The sequence below is a fragment of the Notothenia coriiceps genome, unplaced genomic scaffold, assembly GCF_000735185.1.
Source record: "Notothenia coriiceps isolate Sejong01 unplaced genomic scaffold, NC01 NC01_scaffold00021771, whole genome shotgun sequence".
NCBI classification, from domain to species: Eukaryota; Metazoa; Chordata; class Actinopteri; order Perciformes; family Nototheniidae; genus Notothenia; species Notothenia coriiceps.
Window position 1 is genome coordinate 1,083 of NW_011354472.1, and position 13,767 is coordinate 14,849.

The 13,767-nt window shown below is 43.6% G+C and overlaps 1 protein-coding gene across 1 annotated transcript in view; it reads right to left on the reverse strand.

The window, feature by feature from the left end:
• Positions 1 to 531: 531 nt before the first annotated feature.
• LOC104953470 (neuronal membrane glycoprotein M6-b-like) overlaps positions 532 to 13,767 on the reverse strand; it is a 14,359-nt gene continuing 1,123 nt past the window's right edge. The window contains exons 3-6 of the mRNA XM_010780421.1: positions 13,594 to 13,621; positions 1,565 to 1,751; positions 1,250 to 1,409; positions 532 to 748 (exon numbers count right to left, since the gene is read on the reverse strand). Coding sequence (XP_010778723.1) covers positions 533 to 748; positions 1,250 to 1,409; positions 1,565 to 1,751; positions 13,594 to 13,621 — 591 coding nt within the window. The 3' untranslated portion in view covers position 532. The remainder of the gene's footprint in view (positions 749 to 1,249; positions 1,410 to 1,564; positions 1,752 to 13,593; positions 13,622 to 13,767) is intronic.

The window sequence follows — 13,767 nt, forward strand, 5'->3', positions numbered from 1 at the left end:
TCCTCCGCTCGCATCTCCTGTGGGCGGGACTAAGTATTGAGGATAGGAGTCGAGGAAAGGAGTCGAGGAGGGGAAATTTAAGAATTGAGAAACCTCTTTGGAATTCTACTGAGGCCGGAGTACTTCGTAGCGGGAAATTTCGAGTCTGAAGCAAGTGACTCGGAAGACATGTGCTACCAAGCAAGTGTCCTCGACATTGAGAAACACCCACACACTCAGGGATGAGCAGAGAAACACCACCACTCAGCAGGAGACTGTGGTTTATTAGAATACAGAAAAACATAATTGGAGGGCCACGAGGAAACAATCCAACTTTTAATCCTGATAAACAGCTCTTTAAATTCCCTTTAAAGAGGCCCTGTCCCTGGTTTCAGACAGAGGGCGAAAAGGATTCAGCACAGGCAGTATGAGAGACATAAAGGGCTTTCTGAACATTAAAGCATGGACACATGTCACAGTAGAGACACTACATACTGATATGAACCTGAACATGTTTAATATGATGTTTAATTGAACCGTACCCAGAGAAACACTAGTGGCACACAGAGAAGATAAATGAGTGTATGTGGGGCAGCTCACCGTACTGCCTGACGTCCACACAGATGGAGTCAGGCGAGGTGATGTTGGCGTCAGGAGACCTCATGGCAGAGCAGGTAGTCCACATGTTGAAGAAGAGGAAAACGGGAATAGCCGTGAAGCCGAAAATGGCGAGGAAGGCCAGGAACATGATGTAGGTCAGGAACATGAACTGAGGAGGAGTAATTAGACAAGAGATTAATATCATGTCCTTTTGAGTTTCCCCAAAAGTTTTCAAAGGAGAAATAGGTTAATATCATTCCATCAGGACATTTAGAGTCCGTGTCTAAGCTAATGTTACTGGACATCTGCAGCAATTAGTGTAATAAGGCCAGAAAGGACAAACTGTGCCAGAGTTACCCTCAAGGGCTGTGTGTGTGTGTGTGTGTGTGTGTGTGTGTGTGTGTGTGTGTGTGTGTGTGTGTGTGTGTGTGTGTGTGTGTGTGTGTGTGTGTGTGTGTGTGTGTGTGATTGTGCCCAGCAGCTCTTACAATGATCAGGCTTGTAAATGTCTGCTTTGTGTTCCTAAGCCAGGACCTTATAAAAAACACATCAAAAGTGATCTAATCTAGAGGGTTTCATCTATCTGGGTCAGCGGGTGTGATGATTGGCAGCAGCTGCCCGTGTGTGTGTGTGTGTTTGTGTGTGTGTGTGTGTGTGTGTGCGCACATACGAAGGCGGTGATGCAGCGCCCACACGCGGTGGTCTTGAAGTCGCTCTGCAGCTCCTTCTTGATGGCGCTGGTGGTGTAAAAGCCCTCAGCCAGCAGGAGGATGGCGTACACGAAGAAGAAGGAGGCGATGCCGTAGATGATGTACTGAAAGATCTGGATTCTAAAAACACACACAGGAAAAAAAGAATTTGGTTGAGATATTCGCTAACAGTTCAGAAGTATGTTCAACTGCAAGGCCACTGAATCCTTTAAGGGTGCCAAGAGCTCATCAATGCCCTTTAAGTCTCAATGAAGGGGTGGGGTAGAAAGACTTACACCATGGTGAGGGTGGCGTGGTCCGTGGTCACCGTGGAGAAGTGGTTGTCCAGCATGGTCAGGGTGCCGCTCAGTGCCACGTGGCCGCACCCGCAGAACAGAGCCACGCCTATGAAGCACAGGATGGTGGCCACCAGAGAGGCGTAGGGCACCCCCCCCAGGCACTTGATGCAGCACTCGAAGCATCCTACAAAGAGAGAGAGAGGAGCAAACCACTGATGCAATGCTTCGGTCAGATTTTACAGTGAAAATGCGTGCTTTGAACCATCAGGAGCAAACCGGGCACACTGCGGTGTCTCATACGGTGGCTCGGTGATGACACTCACTGCAACGCTCTCTTTGCATGTGCAGAAACATGAGTGATCTTACTGCTTCGGCTGAATGCGTGTACAGCGAGAGCGTGGACAACACTTCTCCCTGTCAGCACGTCGAGCGGCTAATCATAGCACGGTACTCCGTTAGTGTGCGTTCACTGAGCTCAGCTGGGAGCGCTGAATATTACATGTTAGCTGCACTACATGCTCACAAAAAAAAACCATCTCCCTTTTGTCTTTAAAGAAACATTTCACGTGCATGAATATCTCATGAACTCAGCTTTATTTCAAGATAAAAGTCCTTTTCTAGGGCATCAGTGAGGTGATTTTAGAGCGGCAAATACTGAAGATTACTAGGTTTCTCCTGCAGATGAAAGTGAGGATAAGACTCGTGTTTGGCTTCATTTACTTTTGGTTTTCGGTGCAATTTAAACTTGGAAATTGCTCTGCACGTCTTGCATGTATTTGAGAGCTTTTTAAGCGTTTTCACATCTTTGAAATGATTATAAACGATGGACAGTTATCGCTTGTGCTTGAGCAGTTTCTAAAGAATGATGGTGATGAATTATTTGTTTATTTTTCACATTAAGCGTACGGGAAACACGGGTCTTTCTGCTCTCATCAGAGGGAAGACGAGGAATATGAAAGGGAAGAGAAAACATTTAATCGAGCGCAGGGGCCGCATCTTATATAACAGTCGTTAAAAATAGCTCCTTCAGCAAAGCAGGAAGTTATTCTGCCGTGAAAAAACAAAGTCAAAACGAACTGTGTGTGTGTGTGTGTGTGTGTGTGTGTGTGTGTGTGTGTGTGTGTGTGTGTGTGTGTGTGTGTGTGTCCTTTTGCTGTTTCCATGACAACCTGCTCCATTTGGCACATCTGAGGCATCATCATTATTTTTGAATGTTCAGAAGAAGTTTGTTGAATCCAAATGTTTCATGTCTTGAAGCCTACGAATCCACAGGCGACCACATGACAGGTCCGCCGTGTTGCGTTCAGGTCGGGTCGTGTTACACGTTTGATATTGACAGGTTTAAAAGAGCTGATTGATTCCCTGCTGAGGAGGAGTCATCGATAGCTTCACTACTGGGATCAGGTTTCTCAACGTGAACAGTTACATGCACAAAAACCTATAGAACACACTAGAGCAGGGGTGTCAAACTCAATTTCATCACGGGCCACATCAGCATCATGGTTGCACTCAAAGGGCCGGTTGTAACTTTAAGACTATATAAAAATACGTATGTAAATATTTAATATATATAAAATAATGTATTATATTACATGCTTGCCTCTGCATTGGATTATTATCAGATAAGGTAATAACTTCATAATTAACTACGTCTGAGAGCAGAAGTCTAGGGCAAACAATTGCAAGTCTCTTCAGTGCGCATGTCACAAAATGATTTAAAAAGAAAAGCCAAATTCTGGAAAAACAAAAAAAAATGCGCGAAATCTTGAAAAAAAAGTAACATTTTGACCAAAAAAAAGTCAAATTCCGAGAAAAAAGTCTAATTTGAGATGCATTGTGGGACATGTAGTTTATGGGCAATGTAAAGCGGCATGTAACCGTATAATAAACATATTATATTCTTTGCAGGCTCTTGTGGGGCCGCATTAAATGGAGTCACGGGCCGGATTTGGCCCCCGGGCCTTGAGTTTGACACCCCTGCACTAGAGGGAAGGGAAAACCCCAAAAAGCATAATAGGGCTTCTTTAACGTGCCAATGTAGTAGTTGTTCTGACTTAAAGGGGCGTTCATGTGCACTCACCCTTCAGTACAGATAAAGAACATAGGCGTACACTCAAATGTGACATATGAAACTACTATATTAAGGACTTTTTAATATATATGTTTCCAGAAAATAGGATTATTAACCATGACAGTCTTTACCCACCTTTATCAGTCTTAAATGTTTTCCGATAAGAGCCGAGGCTTGTATCTGACCTGTGTTTGGGATAAAGTGCCCACACATATTGAGAACTCCCCTCGCTCCGTGTCTGAGTGAATGAAAAGCTGTAAATCTAAGATGCTCCTGTGCGCTGCCGATGAAGACCGCGCGTTGCGTAACCAAACAGTTGCATAATAGATCCAAATCCTATTAATGCTAATGAAGAAAGCGGGCTGATGGAGAGGTGGAGCTGATAAGGCTGGGCCCAGAAAGAGGCCAGGTCTCGGGGGGATTGCAATGGACTCACTGGTGGTACAATGAGGACCGGGAGGCCGTTGAGAAGCTGCAGCGCTCAAAAACAACAAGTATTTTCCTTTGGAGAAGAGAATAAGACATGAAAGTGAGATATAATCCTGCTCTTTCAAATGCAAATCAGGAATGACCCGCCTGCTATCTTGATATTCACCTTGTTGCAAGGCGGGGAAAAGAGAGGATTTGTTTTAAGAGAATACTTTGGAGTTTAAAAGAGCATGACTGGTATTTAAAGCTCCTGCTGTCCCCCATGCAGCTTCCTGTTTGAACTCCCAGGTTTCTTTTAAACACTGAGCGGGGCTCTCATCCGGTCCGCCTGAGGGCTGTGTGACTGTTTGTCAGCCTCAGTTTTAAAGTGTGCTAATGGGAAGCAGACAGGCCGGAGTGGTCAGCTCCAGCCGGCCCTAATGGGAATCAATGAGCTATTCATTAGAGGAGAATTTAGGTGACACACAGCCCATCGCCCATCGCTCCCGTTTTATACCTCGCTGCATCTCAGTGCCTCTCGTATCGCTGCTCCTTCTATGAAATATGGCTGCATGCCCACGCAGTGCTTACAGTGAGCCAGCTGGAGTTAATTGCCGAGACAGTATGTAACGCTCCTTCTGCATCATATATCATCTCAACAATCCCAGACCAAGGACGACGCAGGGGTTCCTGGGAGCACAGCGGCCGGATCGCGTATATCGAAAATGTTGTTGTCACCTCAAAACCAGGAAGTGTCCCCTTGCTTTAATTAGGATTTCAATTAGCAGAGTTGGACAGATAGAGGCTGGCTCTTTGATTGTGTTTGAGACAAAAGAGAAGCAACAAGTGGTAGTGTTAGCGAGAGAGAAAGGAAAGGTGAAAGGAGAGGAAGGAAGAGATCGATGAAGAGCGAGCGGATGAACAAAGGGAAGGAGGTGAAGAAAGCGGCAGAGGATGAATGGAGGATGAACGGAGAGAGAAAGTGTAAGCGATGAAAAGCAGTGCTTGGCCCCAGGGCAGGCAAATAGCAGTTGCTATAGCAACGTGTTACCCTCGACCCAGTTCAGCGGTAGCGTCGTCCTTCGCTTCACACACACACACACACACACACACACACACACACACACACACACACACACACACACACACACACACACACACACACACACACACACACACACACCGATGAAGAGTGATGTAGCCTCAATGAAAAAGATTAGTGCTAAACGGTGACATAAACAGCACAGGGTGTGGAAGCAAGTGAGGATGAGGTGCTATGCTGGTCGGGTTTTTGGGGAAAAGTGGGTCAAACATAGTGTATTGTTTGACATGAGCGAGAGGGAATATTGCCTTATTTTATTATTAGAACTCATCTGACGACAAGCCGTCGGTATGCAGCTAGCTACACGATATGAGGCAATTAGACCCAAACAACGTGCTAACGGATGCTAAAAAGCTCAAAAGCTCAAAAGCAGATCTGCAGTCTGGTTATATTTCTGTGTTTGAGATGTTCCCAGCCTCAGTATTCCTCGTTTAACTCACAAAATAGCACTTCCAAAAAGCCATCTTCCACAGCAGCAGAAAATTCAGTCAGAACAAAACCTTCATTTTATTTTTTTGAGTCTTTTTTCATTACATTCATATCTTCTGAATAGACAAGAGACATGTTCAGAGCAGTCATTGTTAGAGACGTCTCGGCTGCTGACGTCCTTTGTAATTAAATCTGCTTCCTGTCAATCACATGACACCCACGACATTAACAGTGACATAATCCCTAAAATGCATGCCGTCGTACACACTAATATGGTCGTATTAGGTCTGAATTAGAAGCGTTTGCATTGAAAAAAAGGATCTGAATTGATGTGCTTTATTTGTCCAGTAACATTGATTTTCTTGCTGCGACGACTATAAATCAGATTTGAATACAAACTGAGAGGAGATGACTAACTGTACAACCCAGTGGCACTGCATGATTATCGCCAACTGTTAGTGCGCACAGTGCATCTGCCAGGAATAACAGCGTTAATAAAGCGTTCTGAATATTTCAGTGGCCGGTCTGCTCCCCGCCTGCAGCTCTACTCCAATTTAAAAGTGCTGTATTCATTATGGGGCAATTTCCTCGTGGTGCATTATGGGTAGATTCCCACTAGAGTTGAGGAGGATATCAGAGACAAAGAGAGATGGGCAGAAAAGAAAAAGGGGAAGGTGTGTGAAAGTAAAGAAAGAGAAGGGAGGGAAATGGATGGCTGCGTCGCCTCTGGTTGAGATGAAGAAGAAGCCCCATCTGTTTGATAGCAGCACAAACACACACACACACACACACACACACACACACACACACACACACACACACACACACACACACACACACACACACACACACACACACAGGAACCTAAAAACTTCAGCTTGGCAGATTTCTGTCTTTCCACTTCAGCTAAAAGACAAAATGCTCCCCTCAGAGAAATGCGAGACCATAAAAAATTCATCCTCAAAGAGTAAAAAACAAATCTATGTTTCCTCAAAAAGTAATCCTACCTTGGGTCTTATTTTTGTTGTTTTATGACAACAAAGTCGTTTCTCAAATATCTGAAGACTCAGAATGGTAAAGATCTTTCATTAGAAGTGACTTGGTCAGTTTACAGGTTTATGCTTGCTTTGTCCAAGATTCTAAATCCGGGATTGGCTGCAAAGAACTGTCAGATTGACCCTATTTCGCACTTTATTTATTCCCAAAGTAAACATTTTCCTGACGAGTTATTGGTCTCAATCTCTAGTTTTAAGTCTTATTCGATACACCATGATGGGAAATTAGGGAATGGTGGTCTCATTTAGAGTTGAATAGATGAAAAAGCAGAAATTGCTCGACTGGATATCTGACATCATCTTTTGCAGCCTCTATACAGCATGTTCAAAAAGCTGGCTGGCGTTCAGGACATGCAAATTGTTTCCTGTCTCGTCTCGTCTGATAATCAAAACAGTACCATAGGAAAAGGTTTTCAGCTTTGATCAAGAGAACACAAACTTTTCCAGGTAACAGGATGATTGCACCAGCCACCAATGTTTCATTTTGTTCCCACGGTACACAAGTGACCCTAATCTTCTGTTTGAGAGAAACTCTCGGCTGTTTATGCCAGCATTACGAGGCCACAAGGTCAGCATCTGGCCGGGCGTAACTGAGCATGATGGACTCTCAATCGCCGCTCTGCTGCTGCGTGATCAATACTGTTATCCTCTGATCTTCTGGATGTTGGTTTCTCCATTTCTGTGGCCAGTATGGGCTCAGCTCTGACAGCAGGATGCAGGACAACAACACAAATCACATTAAAGCAAAGCAGAGGAAGGGTAACTTCACATAAAGCTATTCTACATTAAATATTCATCTACGCTGTGTGAGTTAAGTTGTCTCTTGGTGTTTGACTAGCGCTGTAACTAAAGTGCCTTTACACTCACGTTTTGTATCTTTAATGAGTCTGCAGGCCCTGATTTGCACTGTATGTTTTTTTTTCCCTTTACGCATGATGCAAAAAAGCTGTACTTATTTCCTTTGGGGATGGATTGAGGAAAGAACATTAACAGCAGGTGTATTTAGAAGTGCCCGGCTGTAGTTTGCAGAGACAGTGGACTAAAGCAGAGATGGCAGATCTCCACTGAACGCCTTCACAGTGTGAAACTGTCATCTCTGATCTTGTGAACATTAGAGCAGGTTCACCTGTCCTCAGCTACAGCGTGCCAACTCAGCGGAGCCATTCCTTTGAGTTTTGTTCCACCTAAATGTGAAATGGCCCCTGTGGACAGGAGTGGCGTGCCGTCGGACTGAATGGCTCAGCAACACACTTGGCTAATGTCCCTTTCCCTGAGATGTCAAAGAAGTCCGTGGCCCTCCTCTGGCCTCTCCACCCCCCCCGATGTGATAGTGGAGAATGACTTTCCAGCTGCCTCAGGGGCTACACAAGAACAATGTGTGTGTTTGAGTGTGTGTGGCACCAGAGCCTAACTAAGCATGTACTCTCCGATATGAGTTACTAAAGAGCAGGTGAAATGTAGCTAATAACATCAATGGGCCATTCTGCATGACGAGAACTTCTACTTTGGCTACTTAAATGATTTTATGATGCTAATACTTGACTTACATAACTTAGTATTCACACTGTAGTATTTCTCAGAGTCTCATTTACAGATACAATTTCTGTGTACTTCATACAGGCCTTGTCACATATCAATGGCTAACCATGACTGGTGCTTAATCGGCATCATGCTCATTATGGGCCGTGGAGGAGAGGAGCAGATTGGGCGTCAGTGGGTGATGGAGGGGGGAGGTTGGCATCTCTCAGGAACATGGCATGCTGCGCCATCCTGACACTTGCTGCTATTCATACACCCACTGCAGACTGGGTTCAGACCATAGACTGTAGAGGTTCACACATGGAGGAAAACATGGGGGGTGTCAAACTGTAATCTGTTGCTTCCTTCTAGGGCTTCACGGTTATTTTTAGTATCTTTTACCTTTAATCCTTTATTCTATTCAACATCAGATGATAGAAATGTGGTGCAGGAATGAGTCCAAAACCTCAGGTACACATTTTAGCACTTCCTGTCACCACGTAAGGAAGTTGACTTGCATGAGACTATGAGAAAATGGCCATAATTCACTCTGAATTTGCCAGAAAACAATGTTATGAAATCAAAATGTTATGATTTATTGGTAGTTTTAAGGGATTTTCCCCAACTCTGTCAAGATTCGTGCAGAAAGAAACTGACAGAAGACCACAGCCATTCTAAATACAGCTTGGTTTATGAATATTCAAGTGGAAAAAGTGCATTGAAATATAAATGTGGTCTCATTGTAGGGACTCAGAGGGCTGAATATAAACAGTATACTACGAGGTCTCGCCCACATATATGCACAGAGCACTAAAATAGAGCTGTTCCTTTAGTGCAGGCAAAGCACCGACACACAGACATTCCCCTAAACCACTCCGGGTCGCTGACACGTAAACAAACACACACACACACCAACACACACATTCATATCCAGATGGAGGCTGACAGCAGGCTTTGGGCAAATGGCTTCAAATGAGGAACACATGAGCTTCTCCCTGTGTGACGGCTTTCACATGCTCCTGCAACCTCACACACCTCCGGGGCCAGAGGAGAATGGGCGTGTGTGTGTGTGTGTGTGTGTGTGTGTGTGTGTGTGTGTGTGTGTGTGTGTGTGTGTGTGTGTGTGTGTGTGTGTGCGAGTGTGTGTGTGTGGGAGATAACCAGGAGTAGCTGGACAAGACAGGAAGAGAAGAACAAGAAGGAGGAAAAAGGATCGTGTGTGGGAGATTTCTTCTTCTTGATATTCTCATTGAAAAACTGGCATTTAAAAAAAAAACTGTAGAGAGCCTAAGTGAGAGGTGGTTATGTGTAACAAAGCAGAGTAGGATGCCCGAAACAGCGAGAGTACACATTAGAGTGTGTGTGGGTGTGTGTGAGAGAGAGGCACAATGAGAGTTTGTCCAAATCAGCTTCTATTGCAGTCAGCGTTACACATGTTTGTCCTGGATCGACACGCAGTTTGGCAAATAGCTTCCAGGTAAACACTCTGGTACGTCCAACATTATGAGGCTTTAAAAAGTTTAATATTCAGACAAATACATCAGTGAGAAGCATCTGAGGATTTGTGTGTGGCAGCAGTGATTTGCTTCACTTCAGGTCTGGCCACCTTCTAATATTTACTGTACACTTGGAATATTGTGCAAATACAGGCGTGAAAAAGGACTATTTACCACAGCAATGATCCGTGAAAGATAACATGTTTGGTGTCATCTTAAACAAGTTGTGTTGTAAGGTCAGAACAGCAGGGAAGGTGACCTGTCCAATATTTATGAGCAACACAAGCTAAATGTCAGGATCAAACAGAGGATGGCATTTTGATTCAGCTCTCCTCCTGGACTCAGCTGGACTGTATCACAGTTTAAATGACCCTTGTATCGTCCTGGAGGATAGGCCAGGTCTCTCTCACTCATTGGAGTAAAGTCTGGTGATTTAGTTTGATAAAATGTCAGAAAATACTGGACAATAACCATTACAATTTCCCAGAGACTGCCTTTAGTTTGTCAAACAACCGTCCAATGCCAAACATATTTGATTATATTTTTGGGAAAACTAGCATATATTCACATTTAGGGAGGTGGAACCAGAGAATCTTTTATTTACTTTGTGTCAATGTACTTATTCATTGGTTACCGCCTTTTGGGTCTGGCTTACTCTCTTTTGGATTGGTTCATTTGAAGGATTTGTAGAGTCCCAGAGAGGTCAAATAAATGCAGAATATCACAGAAAAGATAGGTAAGAATAATGTGAAATATGTAGATACAATCATTTTCAGATTTGGAGCTTGGTTACCTATGGAATAATCCATTAAAATATATAGTTTCAACTCTTTGAATGTGAGTTATAGCAATACAACCAACCAAATATTAAAGGAAACCAGCCATTTGTTGTTATGCATTGAACAAATGCTCGTATTTGACATAAATGAGCTATTCCTTTAAAGGTTTACTTGATTTGAAATCAGTGTGGAACCATCTTGCAGTCCCTCTCTAGCTCTTAATATGCTCCTCTGCTCAGGTCGTCACAGATTTTACATAAAAACCATAGAAACGATGAGAGGCTGATTAGCAGGAAGTCTCTCTTTGTGCTTCGAGGCTGCAGCACCGCTCTGCCCCTCCACGCAGAGAATTCATCAAAACCTGCACCCATCCAGACGATGATGTAATCTCTTACGGTTCTCATCTGAACATCATAACCAACGGCTGGCGAGCCAACAGGGCCTTATGCAAGAGCAACGCACACACACACACAGGGAAGAAGAAAGGTGTGTGTGAGCAGGACAATCATTTGCAACAAAGGGGACAGACTTGAAAACAGTCGATTCAAATAAAGAAACCTCACATGGGAGGAGCGTCCTCTAATCAAAGCGTCTCATGCTAATGGATTCAGATGTGATGGTTCCTCAGAGAGCACCGCTGATGTCTCGTTATCCGAGTCCTGAGCACAGTGTCGCTGCGCAGACGTGCAGATTACAGATTATTATTATCGGGCGCAATCAGGCAAAAAAAGATCAACCCATACCCACAAACAGCTTAGAGCATAAACCCTGCCTGTGTTCACTTTCCTGTTAGTAATTACTCTCAGCTCATGCACCGAGACACAATAGGGTTGCAATCAAGAACATGAGCTGTTTACCGTAATGAAGACAGCTAATCAACAACAGCAAGACTGTGAACGCAACACCTGATGCAAACACATGAGGTGAAGAGAGGTCAGCCAAATGTGGAATCAAATCATACGTATGCAGGTAACAGAGACCCACATATCACTGTTTAGCCTCAGCCTTATTTTTACATTAATTTTGGCTCTTTAAAGACGTTGTTATTCTTGCGAAGTGTGGAAGTCTAACCCCAGCTCCTTTATCAAAATAACATTATCATTACACTATTATTACACCTAACTACTTCTTGTAAAAAGATGTTTCCTGTGGGGGCGGGATTTTATTTCAAAAGTGTTTTATGCATGTAACGTGCGGGAATTGTCATGTTTTGTTGAGAATGCAAAGATAGAAAGAGGAATAACTTTGTAAATAACCCTTGTTTGAGGAAACACACATACACACTAATACAGAAATGTTGGCACCAATATGTTTTAAAAAGTTGGAGCTGTTTTCCAAATGTACTGAACTGAATTAAACTTGATATCATATTTGTTAGATATTCAGCTAATACATCTGAGGTTTGACTTAACGTTGAGAAGCTGCAGAAAATCGAAGATGATTCCATGTTGGATATTTTCACACACATCGCTCCATTGTCAAATCATGCATCGGGGAGTTCTGTAATCCCAAACATAGTGAGGAAGAGGAGGCAGCTCAAGCTCCTTACACGAGTCTCGCCTTCTTGCCTCCACTGTAAGTCTTCAGCTTCTTAGCAGATGCTGTAAGCTTATGGTCACATTCCAGATGTCAAAGACACACACAAACGATTACACCGACAAATAGGCCATCCTCCAATCCGGTCTATTTCTGTCCGGTGGTGTGGGGGGGGGGGGGGGGGTGCACTCGGTTGCACAACACCACACCAGGAGCACCACAGAAGAAGAACAATACAAAATGGTGATTAAGGAATTCAGAGGGTTAATTGCTCATTTTAAATATGGCCGTCCTCCTGTTCAACCGTCTTCAGGGTCTTTAAACAAACTCGCCCACTCTCTCAATTAAAGTGGCATGATGAAGGCCCTCGCTGTGACGATGCCTCAGGAGGCGATGATGTAATGTCTTTTTAAACGCATCCCGGACCCCCGCTCTCCTGAGCCTTACGTCTTACTCAAACTGTGACCCAGCAAAATTACAGAGTCCAAAGAGTGCTGCAGGAACGACAAATATGTCTGACCTTTTACAGAAAATGGTGTGAGTGCTGACATTTAAAAGTCACAAAAAAATAACATTGAGGTAGAAATCTGAATATTTGCATCCAAATTAGCCAACTTCCACGTCAGTTTACTTCTAGTGCTAAAAACATTTCAATATCTTCCCTAGTAGTAACATTATGTCATGCTGGAGCACATTTTCTTAACTTTATACTAAAATACTAGCTTTTTTATCACGCTGGGGCCAAAAATCCTAATATTTGCTTCCAAAAAACTTCAATTTGACTGATTTTTAAAAAGATTTTCTTCCAACATAGTTTCATTTGGTAATGCTGGAGATACAAATTTAAATGCTGTGATGCTGAAGCTGAAGAAAATATATTTGTGTTTTCAATATTGTAACAATTTATAACATGGAAGCTACAATTCTGAATATCTAACTTAACATGGTGTATTTCCATGCCATTTGCTGAAGCCAAGTCACTTCAAATATGTGTCTTTTCCAATGCATTACCTTCACTTGAACACATCTGCACACATAAGTGAGTAAAGCCGGGGAAACACTGGCTGTTACTGAGAGGTGTGTACAGCCCTCAGGCCGATGCGATGCATGCACTCAGGCCAGATCAGCTGCAACCCTCTGCACTGATGTGTAAATAAAAAGCAAACTGACCTCCAGTCATCAACAATGATGCTATCCTGGCGATTTAGATACAACTGTAATCTGTACATTCAAGATACCCATTGAAAAAACTGTAAAAGTGACTCCACTATCATCACTGCTGTCCCAAAACAGAAGGGTGTGATTTTGTTTACTATAAGACAAATCCACTCTGTATGGGCGTGAGTCCACCAGTGCACACACACACCTACACTCCTCCAACACACACCTTCAACAGAGAGGCAGCAACAGTTTGTTTGGACACAGTCGACTAATTTATGACTGGATTTGGTAAAAAACACATTTATTGCTGAATGTATTTAGATTGCACCCATTAACATTGGTTTAATGAGCATGCGCGTGTGCCATTAGATGATGGTAATGGGTTTGTTGCATGCCAGAATTGGATGTGTGCACCCCCCATTAACATGTCTGAGGGGTTGTGACTGATGGACACAAGCATCAATGGTGCACCTTGCAGCCTCCATGCATCAACACACCGCTGCTCACACAATACACAGGCTTCATATGTTGCAGCAACGTCGACTAATCAGATGACGGATCGGACACTGAGCCACACAAAGTCCACACCTCGGTCGTCGTCGGCTAATTTTTAAATAGAGGGGAGTGGCGGAAATAGGGAAGCTG